Source organism: Penicillium riverlandense (genome assembly GCF_028828495.1).
Source record: "Penicillium riverlandense strain IBT 135883 chromosome Unknown utg000007l_segment0_segment0, whole genome shotgun sequence".
NCBI classification, from domain to species: domain Eukaryota; kingdom Fungi; phylum Ascomycota; class Eurotiomycetes; order Eurotiales; family Aspergillaceae; genus Penicillium; species Penicillium riverlandense.
The window spans coordinates 23,784-42,660 of record NW_026643198.1 but is presented as its reverse complement, the minus strand read 5'-3'; the positions used below and the strand labels follow the sequence as shown (position 1 = coordinate 42,660).

The 18,877-nt window shown below is 50.9% G+C and overlaps 6 protein-coding genes across 6 annotated transcripts; 2 read left to right on the top strand and 4 right to left on the bottom strand.

The window, feature by feature from the left end:
- Positions 1 to 675: 675 nt before the first annotated feature.
- N7474_007579 (uncharacterized protein) lies at positions 676 to 4,094 on the bottom strand (the record flags this gene model as incomplete). The annotated part of the gene is made up of 5 exons (XM_057198989.1): positions 676 to 2,321; positions 2,371 to 3,025; positions 3,073 to 3,085; positions 3,145 to 3,660; positions 3,706 to 4,094. Coding segments are annotated over 5 exons (3,219 nt in total), but the record flags the coding sequence as incomplete, so codon positions are not given.
- Positions 4,095 to 8,925: 4,831 nt separating this feature from the next.
- Positions 8,926 to 10,843, top strand: N7474_007578 (uncharacterized protein; the record flags this gene model as incomplete). The annotated part of the gene is made up of 7 exons (XM_057198988.1): positions 8,926 to 9,172; positions 9,226 to 9,363; positions 9,555 to 9,818; positions 9,870 to 9,968; positions 10,029 to 10,077; positions 10,391 to 10,449; positions 10,566 to 10,843. 7 exons carry the CDS (start codon positions 8,926 to 8,928, stop codon positions 10,841 to 10,843), a joined length of 1,134 nt encoding a protein of 377 aa, XP_057049689.1.
- A 639-nt stretch (positions 10,844 to 11,482) lies between these two features.
- N7474_007577 (GNAT family N-acetyltransferase) lies at positions 11,483 to 12,322 on the bottom strand (the record flags this gene model as incomplete). Its single annotated transcript, XM_057198987.1, has 1 exon — positions 11,483 to 12,322. One exon carries the CDS (start codon positions 12,320 to 12,322, stop codon positions 11,483 to 11,485), a length of 840 nt encoding a protein of 279 aa, XP_057049688.1.
- Positions 12,323 to 12,373: 51 nt separating this feature from the next.
- On the bottom strand, positions 12,374 to 14,016 carry N7474_007576 (putative nonsense-mediated mRNA decay protein Upf3; the record flags this gene model as incomplete). Its single annotated transcript, XM_057198986.1, has 2 exons — positions 12,374 to 13,706; positions 13,763 to 14,016. The coding sequence occupies 2 exons, from the start codon at positions 14,014 to 14,016 to the stop codon at positions 12,374 to 12,376; spliced, it is 1,587 nt and encodes a 528-aa protein (XP_057049687.1).
- A 425-nt stretch (positions 14,017 to 14,441) lies between these two features.
- N7474_007575 (flavodoxin and radical SAM domain protein) lies at positions 14,442 to 16,700 on the bottom strand (the record flags this gene model as incomplete). The annotated part of the gene is made up of 1 exon (XM_057198985.1): positions 14,442 to 16,700. The coding sequence occupies one exon, from the start codon at positions 16,698 to 16,700 to the stop codon at positions 14,442 to 14,444; it is 2,259 nt and encodes a 752-aa protein (XP_057049686.1).
- An 878-nt stretch (positions 16,701 to 17,578) lies between these two features.
- On the top strand, positions 17,579 to 18,727 carry N7474_007574 (RTA1 domain-containing protein; the record flags this gene model as incomplete). Its single annotated transcript, XM_057198984.1, has 3 exons — positions 17,579 to 17,777; positions 17,834 to 17,926; positions 18,051 to 18,727. 3 exons carry the CDS (start codon positions 17,579 to 17,581, stop codon positions 18,725 to 18,727), a joined length of 969 nt encoding a protein of 322 aa, XP_057049685.1.
- Positions 18,728 to 18,877: the final 150 nt, after the last annotated feature.

Genomic DNA, 18,877 nt, shown 5'->3' with positions numbered 1-18,877 from the left:
GGATGGACTTCCGTCGGGTAATATGGCCAGGGATCCTACCATCGCGGCCGCTGCAATGGCTGCTTATCAGAATGATGGCTCTGGCCCCTTGGCCATGGTTCCCTTTGCCTCCGCATTCATGCCCTATGTGAACTCTCCCGAGGGAGAGCGTGAACAGCTGCTTCGAAATCTCCAAGCTTCTATCGACAATCCAACCACTCCTCGAGCACATAGGAAGCAATTCGAGGTGGTACAGGATCCATAAAAGTTATGCAACGCTAAACTACTTTTGTTTTTTGACCTTCTTGGCATTGTGCGCTCATTTCGCTTACTATGCGTTCTGTACTGTTAAAGAGATAGCTCGATTATATTCAGAATGTCAGACATCTTCTATCTTGTTGATTTGGACCACATTCCCAAATCTCGCGTCAGGTGATGAGTGGCCAATCAAAGATCCACTTGGTCAATCAGGACCAACTAATGAAATACTAGTGGACATTTTATCGGACAGTATATTCTTCGTATAGTTAACACAACAGACATCTCAATAACCCACCCACCTTGAAAATCAGCATTCTTGCCAAAGGACGACAGAAGATCAGTGACAATCAATGAATCATGCTATTGTAAGTTCGTCGAACTGTCTTCCCTCAGTGACCCTCTATGTCCTGAAGTGTTCTCTATAAATATTAGTGGTTATTTCCTGAAGAGAAGCCTAGATAACTTTCGTGTGCGAGGCTTCTGAGATTGAACTAATGCACTTAATCGAGTTGCGGCTCGTTGGGTCAGGTGATCGCTCTGCCCGAGAGTGTTCTGGTAACCTGCCAGCGCTCGCTGGTACATCTCCTCCGCCTCCGCCAGCTTGCCCTGGCCACGGTAGAGACCCCCTAGGTTGTTGACTATAGTGAGGGTTGACTTGTGCTCCGGACCGAGCGCCTTCTCATAGCCTGCAAGTGCTCGCTGGTACATCTCCTCCGCCTCCGCCAGCTTGCCCTGGCCACAGTAGAGAATCCCAAGGTTGTTGACTGTACCGAGGGTGTCCGTGTGCTCTGGACTAAGTATCTTCTCACGGCCTGCTAGTACTCGCTGGTACATCTCCTCCGCATCCGCCAGCTTGCCCTGGCGACAGTAGAGAAGACCGAGGTTGTTGACTGCAGTGAGGGTGGCCGTGTGCTCCGGACCGAGCGCCTTCTCATAGCCTGCAAGTGCTCGCTCGTACATCTCCTCCGCCTCCGCCAGCTTGCCCTGGTCAGAGTAGAGGTTCCCAAGGTTGTTGACTGTACCGAGGGTGTCCGCGTGCTCTAGGCTGAGTGTCTTCTCATAGCCTGCCAGTGCTCGCTGGTACATCTCCTCCGCCTCCGCCAGCTTGCCCTGGTCACGGTAGAGATTCCCAAGGTTGTTAACTGCTCCGAGGGTGTCCGTGTGCTCTGGATCGAGTGCCTTCTTATATCCTGCTAGTGCACGCTCGTACATCTCCTCCGCCTCCGCCAGCTTGCCCTGGTCACGGTAGAGAGCCCCAAGGTTGTTGACTGTACCAAGGGTCGACGTGTGATCTGGACCAAGTATCTTCTCATAGCCTGCAAGTGCTCGCTGGTATATCTCCTCTACCTCCGCCAGCTTGCCCTGGTCATAGTAGAGACGACCAAATTCGTGAATTGAGTGCGTAAACCTAATATCCTCGGTAATCCATCCAGCCTCGCAAATATTCTGTATCCACAATAAGCACGTCTCTGCATGCGGGAGGAGCCGGTTTTGAAGTATCCAATAACCTCTGGTCGAACTTCTGGGCACTGATAACCCGACTATTACTGCCGCAAGTTGTAGAAACTCTCTCTTCACGGTGCTATTTTGTATATATGATGCCCATCTGTGCACTACAGGGTGTAGTTCATAACTTCCTAGCACGGCCTCCTGAGACTCAATCATCGAGTAGCGGCGTAGTAATCTCGCAGCACGCAAGAAGTTGATCTCATCAGATGCAATCTCGCTAAGCCACTTAGGCCACTGTTCTTGGCCGTCTGTAACCGCATGTAGTAGGCCATACCATAGGTCTTTGTTGTCAAGAAAGGCCCAGAGCCGGAGAAGATTTGCGGCGTTCTTGCTTTCGCCCTCAATCATTTTGAATGATATCATCCAAGTCGTCCCGATGCTTCGTTGGTAATCTATTAGTGACGTGCCGTACTCATCGTCGGATCTAATCAAGTCATCCCACTGCTGCTTATATAATCGAACGTACGAGGAGGTATCTAGTTCGGTCTCGCGGAGGTACGAGGCAGCCTGTGCTAACGCGAGTGGGAGGCCATCTAGCAAAGAGAGTAGCTCTCGGCCTGTCTTATCTATGACTACCATTTATTAGCTTTAAGGCGAACTCGTGTATAGTGAAAGCCTCACCTAATTCTCGCCCATACCACTGTTCGAAAATAGTTTTACCTAGTTCTTCGTCCACTTTTGTCAACCGTTTCGAACCACCGAGTTGCGCCAGCCACGCTAATCTTGTTGTGATTAGTACTGACCCGTGGTCGCCGGGCAGATAGTGCCGAATATCGTAAGCGCCCGTTGCGCCATCGTGTTCGTAGTCTTGATCGACATTATCAAAGATGAGAAGCCAGTGCCTGTTGTCTGGCCGACCAAGCCAGTCTAAAACATCCGATACCGCGATGTTGAGACTATCCGCACTATCGGTAACAAAGTTCCTGCTCCGATCTGGAATCTGGCCCTGGGGAATCCTATGTGCGTAGCCGGCGATGCTCCGTCTCAGCTGGCCCTCCGACCTGCCGTCCAGCCAGAAAATAGAACTAAACAAGGCCTGATGGCGTCGAGCAAAATCGGCCGCTAACTGGGTTTTCCCAATACCGCCAAGCCCGTAGAGGACAAATATCCGTCGCCGTGTTTGTCGGGAGAGACCTCGTGGGAGAAGGCAGCCTTCTAGTTCGGCGGTGTCAGATAGTCTTTCGACAAATCTATCTGATGCAGGCATGCCCTGCAGAGTAAAAACCGTTCTATAGGGACCACGATCTAGCCACACAATATCAGCAAATTGAAAAGGCTAGGATATTTATTTAGAAAGAGACTGGAAATTAAACGGAGCCTCACTAACATTCTTGTCCTGCTAGGTTGTTCGCGCACGCCTTCATCTGCTTGAATATAGCCTGTGATGCAATGTACCGGCTCGTCGCCGCTGCGATCTCCTTCTTCTTCTTTGACTCCTCTAGCCCAACGTGTTCTAGCCCGTGGTCAACGTTGAAGCGATAATAACGACCCTGCTCATCAAGGCTCGACTTGTCGCGACGGAACTGCTCTGCTGTCTTTTCCGTCTCGGTTGCAAGCTCTTTTAGTGTAGACCAGATTCCTAAAATCTCGTCTCGCACCGGCTTTAGCGTAGGAATTCCGGTGCCGATCGACACTAGACACTGGATTTTGCCCCATGGCTGGTCTCCCCATACATCCTGGGCTTGGTTCCAAAGCGCGTAGACGGGGTTGTTCTCTCCTAGTGCACCGTCGACAAATTCTTCCTCGAAGGGTCCTATTGTAATAGGGTCGAAGAAGGATGTAGCAGCGGATGTGGCACGACAGGCTTGCCATATTTTGGTGGAATTGAGTAGATGGGTGCCGCCGCGGGGCGATCGGTAGCTCGTTAGGCAAACGGTATTGGTAGTTTGCTTGCTCGTCGCACAGACAAAACTGACTGATTAGCATGCCTCGACCAAACGGTTGAAGAGCACAAACACTTTGCAGGGAGCATTTGGAGAATCCTTCAATAATGTGTCTGGGTCAAAGCTACGATCGCTTAAGATCTGCTTAACCGCCCGCTCGAGCTTAGCCGTATCAAATCTGCCCTGGATTTGCCCTTTCATGGTGACCCGATGCTTCTTCTTCTCGAACACTTTATTAGAAAGGCAAGTGTATGCATCGATGCACTCGTCGACGGTCATATGGAGGCGGCCTAACATGATGGCAATCAAACCGCCAGTACTGGTGCCGCCGATCATATCGAAGTAGTCGCAAGGCTTGGGCGGTGACTCCGGGTCAACGGTGACCATGAGTTGCTGAAGTATCATGAGCGATGACAGGCCACGGACACCGCCGCCATCGAGAGCAAGGAGCCGGATTTGATCGCTGGGCATTGCAAGCATAGCCGGAAAGCAACGAATGTAAACAAAGTGTGGGTGGCAGCAGACCGGAGTCGCACTTGGGAAGAAGATCGAGATGCACTACTCGTGGCTATGCTCTACAGCTGAAGGTTCTCACTTTTCCCAGGCCTTTTAGCGCCCTTCCGCTGCACTTCCAAGGCAGCAATGCACCGAGAGTAGAGCACGCTAAGCCAAGTCCAAGTGGATACGGCGTACAGTTACCAAACATGAGACACGTAATGTATTCAGTAAGATACATATAAAAAACAATACAGGAATATAGCTATTCCGGATCTATTCTTGATGCAGATTAGTGATTCTTGGCAATTAAGGTTCCAGAAACCAGCGAGAGCGGTGAGGGCCCGACTAATTACTAGGGGGCGGGTAGTGCAAATGGTGACACCAGTTTCGAGGCGTTCTGTAAGATAACCGATGGAAATCGAGAGTTTCGAGACGTTCTGTAATCCGTGGGAAACGTCCCGGACACTCAAGATCGGACTGAAATCGAATCGGAGAGAAAGGGATGCTCGTTGATATTACCCGCGCTATTAAATTGTTGTGATTGTGTACGAGCGGGAGCTAAGCCCGGACCGATGGCGGACCTACCCGCCGGGGCCCCAAGACCCCTCCCACAAACACCCAAGAAACCAGCGCCAGCTTTTCAATGGAAGACTTCCAGCCCCGACTAAAGATCGCCCCGGCTCCGATTATAGGAAAAAGAACGCGAAATGGCGAAATCTATACGCCCTCCGAAGGGACAGGCCGGGTCACCACTAGGGAAGTGTGGAAACTCATCGACAATCTGAAGGACATCATCCAGCACCAAACTGCACTTATTACCTTTAAGTGCTGAGGCGATGATATTCAAAACTTATCCATGCTCTAGACCTTTAGACTGAGCCTACTATGAGTACTCTAAGAGAAGGCCAGGGCTCTTACCAGACTCAAGGAATAATCCTAGAGCACTACTAGAGCACTCCGGGAGCACATTAGGACCAGCGAAATCTGCTCCGAATCGACCACGACAACTATTCGGGCAGAAAATTGATTAGGAATTTGAGGTTAGACCCCGCTTTTCTCCAAACGTAACGGATAGAATGTTCAACTCGGTCATTCTTCATCCTCCTCTGCCCGTGTTCAACGTTGTATTGTTAGCCTACAAATGCACATATTTTAATGGGTCGCTCCGGATGTTACTATTGATTTTGTTTTGGTTTATTATTTTTTGGTTGTATTTTAATGTTTAAGCGGTTGACCACCTACGAGTTAAACTGGGACGGATTGGTCAACTGTGGTAGATATAAATAGATGTTGAATGACAAGTAGGTGCCAAAGATATCTTTTGGTGCCTGCTAAGTATACCCAAACGCTTTGAAAAAGTGGGTAGCATCGAACAATGGAAAGAGAGCAGCTGGCAGTTCAACTGAATAATGCCTGCCGTAGACGAATATTTATGCACCCTGTAATGCATATAGAGATATGAATTACTTGAGGAAGTCTTCCGTTCACCACTATTCTGAAAGAGATGTTCAACATGATCATTGCATGGAAAATCCTTGGCCTTATGTAGCCAGTTCACTCTAGCGTTGCGGCAATCTCATAATTCCTAGCTCAAAATTTAATTAGCCATCACATTACTCGTCTCTACAAAGTTTACTCCAGTCAAACTCAAATGTACCCTTCGAAGAAAACATTTGTTGAAAATGAGGACTTGCTACTTGACCAAACATATGGGCAGAGCTTGGCAAGACAAAATTAGACCAGTTCAACCAGCGGGGATTTGTAATTTTTGTTTAACATTGACTGCAAATGGTAAATGCTCTATATGTTATAAAACGCTGAAATAATGAAAGAACTGTTAGGCTATCACCTAATAGTGCTAGCTCTCTATAATTCTATACAGACTTTACTTGAATGCAAAGAAATCGACTACGTCGCGTAGAGGCGCAACAGAGGCGAAGACGCAGAAAACGATATTTAAAATGGCGGCGAAATACAGCATTGACTTCCAATCGGACATTTTCGTCATTCAACGAACCAAAAAAGACGGTCAAATATATCTATTTAATTCGATACCAACAGATAATTGGCCTCCCTGTCCAGCAGAATTGGTACACTCTCCCTCTTTAAAAGAAATGAAAGTCACTGAAATTTTAATCGATAGAGCCGTTGCGTCCCTACACCGAGGGTTCAGACACTAGACGAAATAGTACAGTCTGCTATTGGGGAAGACATAATAGTCCAGTGGCGAGCCATTTTTGGCTCCCCTCCGCGATGTGAACTTCGAAGTATATGAAGAGGAACACAGACCAATCAGTTGGACTAGCGTCAGGGACCGAAAATTGCGGGCTGGCGTGGAGGTTAAGCCGACGGCCGTGGTAATTAATTCACGTGACGCCAAGACGGACGTTGGTTAGCAAGGCTCCTAATAGGGCCGCCTGCTTACCGTCACATTAGTTTGTGGAGTAGTCATTGGGGTGGCGTTTTAGAAATCTATAGGCCCAATTGTTTCTAACGCGTCGCGTAGAACAACTTCGCTCTAGAATTTCATTTGCTGTACCCTCAACCTCTGCTAGAGTTGGCGGAAGATTTGTACGATAAAGTAGGTCTATCTAGCTAATCAATGCTTGCTATTGAGATTTATCGAGGCATTTGTTGGGTCCCTAGCGCGCCGAACGAGATGTGTGACCATGAACGCGTCGTACAAGTCGTTGGTAATCAACGCCAAATTCCCGCGCGACCGCTGCGATTTTAGGCTTCTCACGATTATGGTAGTCTTGCAAAGCCTCCTAGATGCGATCCTCGCTTTCATCGGATTTTTTTGGGCATGGTGGTCGTAGGTAATAATATGAAGAACTTGGTGGGTGGAAGAAAATTTATCATTAGACTGGGAGGACCCATGGCGGTGAGGGTCTGACTTTAGGGGACGATTACCCTCACGAATTAATTCCCGAACCCTATCCTGAAACACACTAATCTAAATGTGGTATGGTCATGGCCCCTCCGCTTCTCAGAATAGACCTTATATTTTACAGTGACCTTGAATGCGTATTTTACGCGAAACTGCTATACACTTACTACCTACCTCTCGTACACCTGAGGTTTTACCTCAGCTCATTTACCGTGAAGCGAAAACCTTTGAGATGCTGCTTCGCTTACCAAATGAACTGCTGTAGCGCATCACAGGGGACCTGGAAGCCGCAGAGCATATAAAGGTTCTTGCTCGAACAAATACCTGCCTTACAATCTCATAAATCCCTATCTGTATCTTTCCGATGTACAATAACAAATCAGAAGTTTGGCATTATTATGGGCTGCAAAACATGGGCAAGAAGCGATAGCCCAGAAATCGCTAGATTCAAGAGCTCATATCCAATCTCTATCTGAATCCGATGAATCACTACTATCGTTAGCGGCACGAAATGAACATGAGGCGTTAGTCCAGCTATGCCCTAAGGTCGTGAACAGCCTGAGGGAGACTACTACTACCACTAATTTTATGGACTTGGTTGATATAGCTGTATTCAGCTTAACTGTATTCAGCTTAACTGTATTCAGCTTAACTGTATTCAGCTTGGGATATATAAGTGCAAAAGAAGATGAGTTCTAGACCAACCCGGCTTTGCAGCCTCAAGAAGCGGTTGAAATAGACGGCCATGGAGAGATAGCATCTTATTGCTCTCTGCACCCGCAGTAATTGTTGCACTTTTCTCATACCGCTCTTCACTTTCGATATCACTCCAGCCCATGATAAGTATCAATGTTCTCGAAGCACCCCGATCGCGAAACTGTTGGAGCGGAGGAATGATCCATCCCTTCGTCATGCCGATGTAGTTCTCGGACTTGTGCAAGAGCTGTCTCAAAATTTCCAAATCTGAGAGAAGGATCCTCTCTTGTGCAGGAGTCAGAGAAGCGTCAAACGAGACCAGATATACCGAGCATATACCATCTGGGGCAGGTTCGCAAGCTCCAATCATTGAGGGAAGAAGCTCCATCGTAAAGGGTGCAGATCTTGGTCGCGCCCCTATCCGGCTTTCAAGGTCACTGATCCATTGAGGGTAGATAGACGAGATGAACTGTTCCGCGTTTTGACCCTGTTCCCATTCTGTGGCCCTAGTTAACAGAGAAGATCGTAGTTTTGACATGCCGGCATGGGGAAATTTTACCAACGAAAATGTGCACCTCCTCTGGGTTTTCCACACACTGACCACGCCAGGCTCTTATGCACCCAGGCTGTATGCATAAAAACTGCAAATATTCATCCCAAGAAGCCGCAGGCGTGTATGTTAACGGCGCCTGCAGAATGATCATGGAGGTAGAAGAAGTCATTGTTTTTCAGAAAGCACTGCTATACAACAAAAGACTAATGACCCGTTTTGGAGAAAGAGGGTTGTTTGGGGGTGGGTGGGGGGGAGAGGGGGGGAAGGAATATTGGCAACTACTTATGTTGTTGGATGAAGGAGTTAGGTATTCAGGGATGTACGGACAAGGTTAAAAAGTTGGTCAGGGTGGATGTAGAGAATATTTTCTATCCATATAGCCCCCTTTCTATCCATATGGCCCCCTTTCTATCCATATGGCCCCCTTTCTATCCATATGGCCCCCTTTCTATCCATATGGCCCCCTTGTATCCCATGGCCCGGGGGATGGCTCCATTTTATCACATGGCCCCCCTTTAGACTACTTCCTAATAGATTACTTAGGTATATACTCAAGGTTGGCAGACCTCTGGCTGTCTCCTAGAATCCAAAGAAACTTCTTTTCCCCTTGGCCCTTCACTGTTCTATTTCATACCAATACGGCAATAATCGCAACCATGCGGCCGCTTAGTGTTCTGCCATTCCTTTTCACCATTTCATTAGCCTTTGACGCTCAATCTCAGTGGGCTTGGATCGATGAAAGTTGCCATGACAAAATTCCTAGGTTGAATTTGGCCGGTGAAGACTACCTGAAATTGACGGAGGCAGCATACAATGCCCTAGGGGAAGGTATCACTGAGCGCACATCACGACTGCTCGGAAGTTTATTTGGGACAACGGATCCGCAGGGCCTTGTTATCAAGAGTACGTTGTTGACTATGCTTACAATCGGAATGCACATGCTAATAAAGAAACAGACAGATACAAAGATCTGAAAGGTCTTGGTGTAGATGGAAGCAAAATCCCATATTCGCTTTACTGCGATGGATCTGCCTTTGAATGGACCACAACATATGTGGAATGTGAGCGTGAGGGAGAAGAAATTCCAGGTGGAGGTAAGATGACAAGTTGAAAATCATAATCACTACTATCACGGTCTAGGAGAAGGTTTACGGTGTCACAATCATGTGATCACTTTGTCTTCTCTTCCCTCCTCTCTCTTTGTTGTCCTCATATAGTATACACACGTTCTTATTCGGGAACATTTTGCTCGCAATAGCCACTGACAAGTTCTGAATACCCTTAGGTATGTGGTATGCAACACGAGGCCCTGAAAACGCGCCGGTTCTTTATATTCCGGGTACTAAGCGGGAACACTATTGCCCTAGCGGCGTGGGTGGCGCGTCTATCCCCGGGGGTTCCCATATAATCCTATGCCCCGAGGCATTCCAGAAAAGAGCGAGTCTAGACCATGTTAAAGATGTGAAACAACCTGCTGGTACAAGTCTCGCTGACATGGAGTCTACTGGTTCAATTCTGCTACACGAGATCACGCATGCGAAGTTGTCGAGTTTGTTTCCTTGCCTTCCTCCCTGAAAGCTGATGCTAATTAATTCTGTAGCTCAAGATTACGCGTACGGGCTCATCAAGTGCCTTCTTTTATCTCGAAATCCAATGAAATCTAAGAAGAACGCAGATACATATGAATATTTTTCCCTGGGTAGGGACTCCTACACTTCGATGTGTCAACGGCAAATGGCTGATTACTAACCTCTACCAGGCATATACTTGGACAAAACTAACTGGCGCGGCGGAATTGCTCGTGATTCGTGATTTCGACATATAAATGAGTCCTTGACCCTTGTTGATGCCTTTCCTATTGCACGTCGATCTGCCCTCGATGCGTCGAATGCCTCTCTTACATTTGACGAGCTGCAGATAGCCCATACAGAGAAATACCACTGGTCTCTCCTTGAATGAATAGTTCGAACTTTGATTGTTGGTGTCTTTCTTTGTCCTGATGAAGTAGAGTTGTGTCCCGTATGTATAACTGGGCATGGCTAAGTCAAGAAAGAAAATGACAGTCAAGCAACATGAAATTGGAAAGCGTCAAGCCTGCATAGTGAACATCTAAGCCTTCAGAATTCTTGCGACGGTATCCCAGGTGGGCTTTGGCACACGTGACGCCAAGACCGGCCATGGTGAGCGAGCGGCCTAAAACGGTGACAAAAGCGGCTTTTTCTGGCCTCCCATTCACCGTGTCATCGTTATTTGTAGTAATTCTGATAACAATGAAAAAGTTAATAATTTAAACAAGGAGGGGAGCGACTGCACACGCCGGAGCCGTTGACCGATTTGGAACAAGCCAAGGAGCTATGCAAAGAACTTGTTTTGTCCATGTACCACCTCAGTGGGACTTGCGCCATGATGCGTCGGGAGGACGGCGGAGTCGTGGATTCTCATCTCAAGGTCTATGGAACGACCAATGTGAGAGTGGTGGATGCCAGTATCTTTCCACTGGTCCCTCGAGGAAATATCCAAGCTACTGTTTTCGCCGTCGCAGAGAAGGCGGCGGACATGATCAAAATGGGGTAACCATCCGACTGTATTAATGCAAGACGGACCACATCCACCGTCGCTCCTATCCTATAGCAACTACTAGTGATCACTCCGGTGTACTACCGTAGAAAACTCTTCTCGGGATCCCCACCCATCCGTCCCCGATTGGCCTCACCGGCCCGTCAAACTATGCAAACACCCAGCTCTCGCTTACGCTAGCGCCCTCCCAGCGACCGCATAAATAGCCCGCGCGGCCCCCGAAATTTTCTTCTTTTTTCAAGCGACTCTACGTGCGTCTCCCTCCCCCCTACTGTTCCGGTTGCAACATTTACTGACCACCTCACAGTTCAAAGAATCACTTTAGAGTAGACGTCCTCTTCTAAGCTCTTTAAAAGAGCCACAGAATCTCCACCCTTGCTGATGACTGCCATGTCCTCGATGCCCTAAAGTGAAACCGTTTGGACTCCCGCCTCGACGACCCGTGTGTCACGCGTGCTGCTTCGGCGGTGTCTGCGTCACCGCGTGGTTGTCCAGGGAGTGGTGATGATCTTGACCTGGTCATGGTGTCGGACTTCGGTCGGCCGGTCCTGGTGGGCGTCGAGGAGGTCTGAAAGGTGTTGATTTTTTCATTTTTTGTTTGTTTTCATTGATAGATGGTCCAATTTGAAACAATTTTCAGTTTGAAGAAAGTATTTGCTCACATGGATCCCCTACTTGCAACTCCCTCCTCATGGCCCAGAGAATAAACGCGTCGGCCAAATCCCATGTAAAAGGTGGACAGTATGCTTCTCCTACAACCCGAAACCCTTTCTTCAACCAGTAGCGTCCATTGATCTCCGGGACGACCTTGACCATCACGCGCAAATGCGACGACCCGTTCGGTTCTGGGGTATATCTCCTCTGGAGTTCCTCCTCACAGGCCTTGACCAGACTCTCTGCAATCCCCCTTTTGCGGTACCTTTCACCGGGTTTGACAGCAACGATTAAAACCTCGAAATCTCCGTCGCAAGGCACAGTATCCGTAGCAGAATGACCGCTCTCTCTGCCGGCGGCTGGCAGCGCCCGAAGCTCCTCGGCACTTCTTCCCGTATAGCGTCTCGGCGATTTCCAAACAAAGCCCTCTGGATCCCATTTTTTCACGCTCGCCGTGCCGACGATTTCATCTCGCGCCAAGGCAAGGGCGGTAAAACCACCTTCCCCCACCTCGTTTGCAATTTGCGTATCGGTCTGCAGTCGATCTCTGATTTTGCCGATCGGGTCGATCTCGTGGTTGCGGTAGCTGGCGTTGATGACCGCCCGCAGTTCGGGGAGAAAGGGCTGCTCCAGAAGATCACGGTTGGCAAAGATCTTGATCTCGGAGAAGGACGGTGCCATTGTCTCAGGGTCTCCTTTGACGGGGACTGTGGTGGACAAGAATGAGTCTCTGGTCGGAGAACAGTCGAGAGATATATACTTTGAACTTGTCACGGACAGGGCGTCGCGTGTTCCGATTGAGCGTATCTTGGCATTAACCATGATTTAGTGGGTATCAAGCCAGTGAGTGTTTTGGCTCCCTACACGCATTATTCAAGTCTCGCTCATCTTCTCACTCGGTCTCTCGCTACCCGGTCCTCCTTTGGATCCTTTGTTTCGACCTCCCCGACCACCACGCGAGCCCCTGGATGATGCTCCCCCGTTGCCCTCTGCATTCCCCGTCTTCGCTTTATTCCCTCCGGCCGGTGGGTTAGCCTTCCGCGCTTTCTCACTCGGATTGGCCTTGCGCTCCAGCACTACCACTTGGCTCTGCGCGACAGACACGGGACTGGCGGCCATAGCCTGCTGCAGGCCGGCCGGCTCTGCAAAGTCCACGTACCCAAATCCTTTCTTCTTGTCAATCTCCACCTTCGCAACGGCCCCAAACAGGCTAAAAGCCTCCTCTAGCAGCGACTCAGTGACTCCCTGCGACGGATTCGCATGTTTCAGGAACGCCTGGGTGGCGGTGGGGGTCGGACTGGCGGCCGGCTTGTTTTTGGCGGCTTTGGACGGTTTCGTGGGTGGAGGAGTACTCGTATTCGGCGTGGCGGTATCGGGCGTTCCGCGTGAGGATGGCGACCCTCCCTCCTTGGCCTTTGTAGAACCGCCTTTGACGGATTTGGGAGGAATCTCGTTCTTCGATCCGTCTCCGGATGGACTGGATTCGCATTCAGCTTTTGCGCGTCGCCGGGCCCCTGCTGGCGAAAGCCCCAAGTCGCGTTGGAGGATCTTAGCGGCAGCAGCGACATTCCCACGCTCTCTCTTTCGCTCTGATGCACTGGCGCCCTCTTTTGTCGCAGTTGCACCAGACTTGTTGGACTTCGCACCTCCGGCGGCAGCGAGCTTGGCCGCTTTCCCAGCTTCCTTGGCTGCCTTCTCGCCTTTAGCCTTCTTCTCTGGGGCTGTAGATGCCGTGTCCTTGTCTGCCCGTTGTAACAGCTTTTTCGCGTGCACCTTCTCCAGTTTTGCTTCCTTGTCGGCACGCTTGGAGGATTTTCCAGACCCGTCTTTTCCCTTGGAGGCCTTCTTGTCCTTGATGAATTGTACCAGAGGCGTAGTTGTCACCGTATCTTTCTTTTTCTCTTCCCCATCCACGGTGTCTACGGGAGCCGATTTCGCGATCGGCTGGGTCAGACTCTCCAGGAACGCAATGAAGTCCGAGTCTTGGTCAATCGTGCCCTGGCGAGCATCCTTGCGCACGCGGCTCCCGGGAGTCTTGGCGTAGGGTGCAAACTCCAATGTGGGAGGTCCAAGCAGTACAGGGTCGTGGGATGTTTGGCGAGCATCTTGGAAGGATGTCTGGCGCACTGTATCCGAGAAGGGTGTAATGCACTCGCTCGACACGACATGCACGTATGCTCTAGCGGGACGGGATGGTTTGGCGGGACTATATAGACATCAGATTCAATTCCGCAGCGATAATATCAGGACGATTGGCCATACTCTTTGGACACTTTGCCCGGCTTGTACTGGAGCCAGTCCACTTTTCCACCCCCAACCGTCCATTCCTCTCCCAGAGCACTCTCTAGCTCGGATTGGGTCAGTCCCGGAGGCAAACGTCTGATCACGAGCTTCAGACGTGGTGTGGGGGGCTTGGGCGCTTTCTTCGCCGGAGCAGGCGAGGCCGATTTCTGGGTGGCCGCCGCGGGGATCTGTAGCAGTCCGGCCGTGGGCTTCCCGGCGGCGGGCTGGGCCATAAAGACGCAGGAGATGGTTCGGTCGGTTGCGGGTCACTTGAAGCGCCTGAACCAAAAAGGAATCAATAGCTGCAATTTGGCAAGACCGGGCTTGGAATGGATGGGTGTTGAAGGATGCTGTCCAGTTCGGGCCGCAACAAATCAAGCGGGATGACCCTCATGCTGAGTCAGCACCGCATAGTGGGCTGGCAGCAAGTGAGGAATGAAGCTACACAGGGCGGGTTCTAGGTGATCTTGATACTGTATATATTCAATTGCTTTTTACACCACAGCGAAATCGTCCGGGGCTGACCCGGAACTATCACCATAGGGAGCCATGATTTGGTCTCGTTTGCCTATGGGATGCAGACCGATGTGGTTGAAGAGTCGTCCGAGACATGTATCTCGGGCTGGGGATGAGCGCACTGGGTACCTCACTCCGCGCTTCAGGACGTGGATGCCGCCTCAATAGCCTTGTGCTTGTTCTTGTTCTTGCCCTTTGTGTAGACGCGCTGATCGTTCGGATCGAACCCGCCTTTGCCCCAGTACGCCCACTCTTCCGTCTCGCGCATGTAATCCTCCGGAGTGAAAGAGATGCCATCCGCCTTCTCCTTCTCCAGAAGCTCGAAGAAGCGTTCGTAGTTGATCCGAGTGTGCCATTTCCCGTCGACATGGAAGCGGTTCGAGGCAATCAGTGCGCAGCAGCTGTGCGCGTGCTCGGCTGCAATCCCGTAGTGCAGACCACGGCGCTCCAGCTCCGCGTTCAGTGCAACAACAAAGGTCGAGACTTCTTCATAGAATGGGACATTCTGCATGGTCAGACCGGCACCGGCGCTTGTGCTGGTTCCACAGAACGTGACACCCTTGACCTCGACGAAACATGGCAGGGCCTTTTCAACTAGGTTGGCGTACCCTATCACTTCGTCATCCACGTTGAATCCCTTGACCAAGGTCAGTCGGAACACCGTGCGTTGGGCATATCGCTTTTCTCGGAGAATGTCCAGACAGCGCTGGAACCGCTCCCAAAAGTCACGGTGCAGCGGCCGATCGATCTTGCGCAGGCTTTCACGGTTGCTAGCGTCGATGGAGACGTAAAGTTGCGTAACTCGGGTCAGCGTCTGGAGCTGATCGGGATGCTGCGCGTTGCACACTAGAAAACTGGAGATGCGCTCGGCGTGTAGCATGTCCAGGAATTCGTTGATGTGAGGATAGAAGATGGGCTCGCCGACAAGACTGAGGGCGCAGTGTCGAATGCGCATCGCCTCTGCGAACCGCTCGGCACGCACCCCGGGCACACCACGCATCATCTTGATCTTTTGGTAGTGGCCTTCCTTGATGCCCTTGAAGATTAGATCGGGCTTGTCCACTTGCCAACGCCAGGTGGTCCCCACCGGGTTCGTGCCGTGGCGCCAGCAGAAAATGCATTTGTTGCTGCATGACAGCGACGGTGTCGCTTCCATGCACAAATGGGATCGGATGCCATAGAAAGAAAACTTGTAGCACGACCCCCGTCCCCGCAACGCCGACTTGGTCCAACGGCAGATCTTGACACCAGAATGGGACCCCACAATAGTATAACCCTGCTTCGTGAGCGAAGCGTATGTTGGCGATGTCTTTGGAACCATCTCCTTGGCAGTCGCTGCCGGTGCAACTGACTTGCCAGCCGTGGTGAAATCAACAGGGATAGGTCCTCCCTGGGCATCACCGCCCATCCGGATGTCCTCCAGATCCACCATAGTCTGAGTTTTTTGTTGATCCTCATTGCCATTATCGAGATCCTCCTCATCACTTTCCGCGGGATCTCCACTGCCAGGGACACCCTCACCGAGCCCGCCGTTCTCCAGTATGTCACACAGAATGTCCTTCAGTCCGCGAGACCACTCTTTCAGCGCTTGCTCCGCGTCACTCTTCACATCTCCCATTCCCAGAGGATATGCACGCTTGCGCCCGGTGAGCTTGGCCATCCATCGGTCGATCTCTTTGGCTTGCGAGCAGAAGCCTTCTTCCTCGGTTGGCCATTCCTCTTTATCTCCAAATCCAAACACCGAATAGCCCGCGAGCTTGGACAGTGAGCCGGTGTCAATGCGGAAATCGTTGTGGGTTTCGTCCAAGTGAGTCAGGAAGAGGTTGATGACGGTGTCAATGTTATAGGTAGGGATCAGGATGCAGTAGACGTAGCGGACGCCGGGCGAAGAAGCTGGCGGCTGGGGAGCCGAGGTGAAAAAATCGTCAAAGTCGATGTAGGCCAGGTCCTGGATCTGGGGAGGCAGGATGCCACGCTCGCGGTTTTGGGGGTCTGCTCGTTCTTGCGCCGCAGCCCGGAGATCCTCTAGCAGCATATGTGCATATCGCTCAGTTGTGGTTGTCAACGAGGCGTAGAAGATAATAGGCTGAATGAACGACACGGGGTGATTGTCCTGGTCTGATCCGCCACGCCCGCCAACCGTCTTCGCGGGTTTCTTCCCTTGCACGCGTTTGGGGCCCGTTGCTGGCTTGACGGGCTTCTCAGAACGGGCCGTCTCAGGTTGGATCTTCTCCTTGTACGGCGACTGGCTCCGGGGCGACGATGGGACGGACACCGACGCGGGGGTCTTGGATCGGGACTGGGCTCTGCGATAGGCATGGAAGACGAGGAGAGCAGCCAGCGTAACCAGCAAGGGCAGCCGATAGGTGTGCCAAACGGCCAGCCAGCCGGTGCCTTCCATGTTTCGTGAGTTATCGAAGTGGGAGGCCTCAAGGCTGCGATCGTTTGGTTAGGGTCCAGGCGAAGAAAAGTTTCAGGCGGGGCGACGGGAGCGAATGAACAGTCAGCAACGATCGGTGTCGGCATTCCATCAGAGGATGAAAGCACCAAAATAGCATCATTCGACCTTGACCGAATATTCTCATCATCTTTCTGGTGCAATATGGTCTCGCCCCCAATCGCATTTACGCGGGGGCCTATTACCGACGGTGCTAGGACCACTGCTATGTCGCAGGGCCAGGCCCCCAAAACCAAAACTGCATACTGAGGGACAGTTTTGCGACGACACTGCCAATCATCCGTGCGGATCCAGGACTTTCAGACTGCGGGCCGTTCATAGCCACTGCTGTTCCTGACTAACTACTCACCCGGTCAGCCTTGTCGAGGGGCCAAAATTGAAGTCCCGCGCAGAGATACGCTGGAGCCAATGGGAGCAGACCTTGTATAGATGCAGGCATCCCGTCGTGGCTTAGACGCTACGACAAAATAACCCAATTAACCAACGATGATATGAGTATTTTGGATGGGGGTATTTGGGGGACAAGCGTGTTGGAGCTGAAACGCGGCCAAGTACTGATGGACCCTGCGAAGCTACACCAATTGGGCAAAACTTCGTGCCTCCAGTACTGTACCTCACCATTTTCTTTCTTCGCGCAGCCTTATTACCTGTGAATTCTATATCTATTTTCGGATGCCACCCCCTTTTACAACCGGCAACAGGATAATGATAAATAGAGGGCCGATGGAGACAGTCCAGCTTCTTTTTTCCCTGTCACCTCTCCTTCAATCTGCTCACCGAGACTGTATTTAGCCCACTTTTTTGACCGCACACCTATCAATATGAGCCACCAGGAGACTCAAAACATCTTCAATGGGTGCCACGCACTGGGCCCGTGGAAGACTCCGTACGACTATGTCCCTTGGAAGGCCGCGGGCGTTGTGTTCGTTCTCTTTTTTGGTCTTTCGGGGGTTGGCCACATGGTCCAGTTTTGCTGGAAGCGGACATGGTGGTGCTCTGTGTTCACTATTGGATGTTTGGGTAGGCTCATCTCGACTCAGATCCTTCCCGGAAACAGAAGCTGATCATATTCATAGGGGAATTCATTGGCTGGGGAGCTCGACTCACGTCGGCACATTGCCCTTACAATTCGACCGCATACCTGATTCAGATATCCACCCTCATCATCTGTGAGCACTACCATCTGCCCCTACCTGGCGAGTTGGAGACTAGTTACCGATCTTCACTCGTACTACTCAATCTCAATCCGAATTTGACTGAATAGCATGCTAATAATCTCCGTGCTTCTTCTAGCCCCCGTCTTTTTCACCGCAGGCCTCTATATCCTTCTGGGTCGCTTGATCATGGTGGCGGGGAGGGAAAGTTCCTACCTCTCACCCAAGGCGTATCTTTGGATTTTCTGCGTCGCGGACGTGATCTCTCTGCTGATGCAGGCCGCCGGTGGTGGGCTGGCCTCAATTGAGTCCAGCGCACGGAAGTCCACGGCTCTCGGCTCCAACCTAATGCTGGCCGGCATTATATTCCAGATGTTTTCCATCACCATATTCGTCATCTGCGCTATTGACTTCGTCCGCCGCACCTCGCGCTGCCACCTCATCGACCCGCATCGGAAGTCACTGACTCCTATGCTATGTGCCATGTTCTTCTCGTTGACTTGTATCTACGTCCGGAGTATCTATCGTGTTGTTGAGCTGGCTCAGGGTTGGGCTGGTTTCCTGATCACCCACCAGATCTATTTTGTGATTCTTGATGGAATGATGATGGCACTCGCGGTGGGGGTCTTTAACTTCGTTCATCCTGGATGGATGCTCTCCCCCAAGAGCGATTTCGAAATGCCCAAGGAGGTGTCGACTGTATCGCTGAACACGTCTTCCAACGTATCTTACGCCACTAACCCAGCGTACGCACCGACTTGGAATCCTGCCCACCAGAACACGAAGTCTCAGTTGACCCCGGTACGGTACACTTGAGTACCAGGAACTCAATGAACAAGAAAAACGATGATCTCAGGTGTTTGGGATTGGTGCACGGCATTTTCATGGTTTTCCCCTTCTGCTTTTCTATAGACTTCTTTTTGCTGTCTTCCACCGCTTTGCGATGACTGGGTAATGATAGATCTT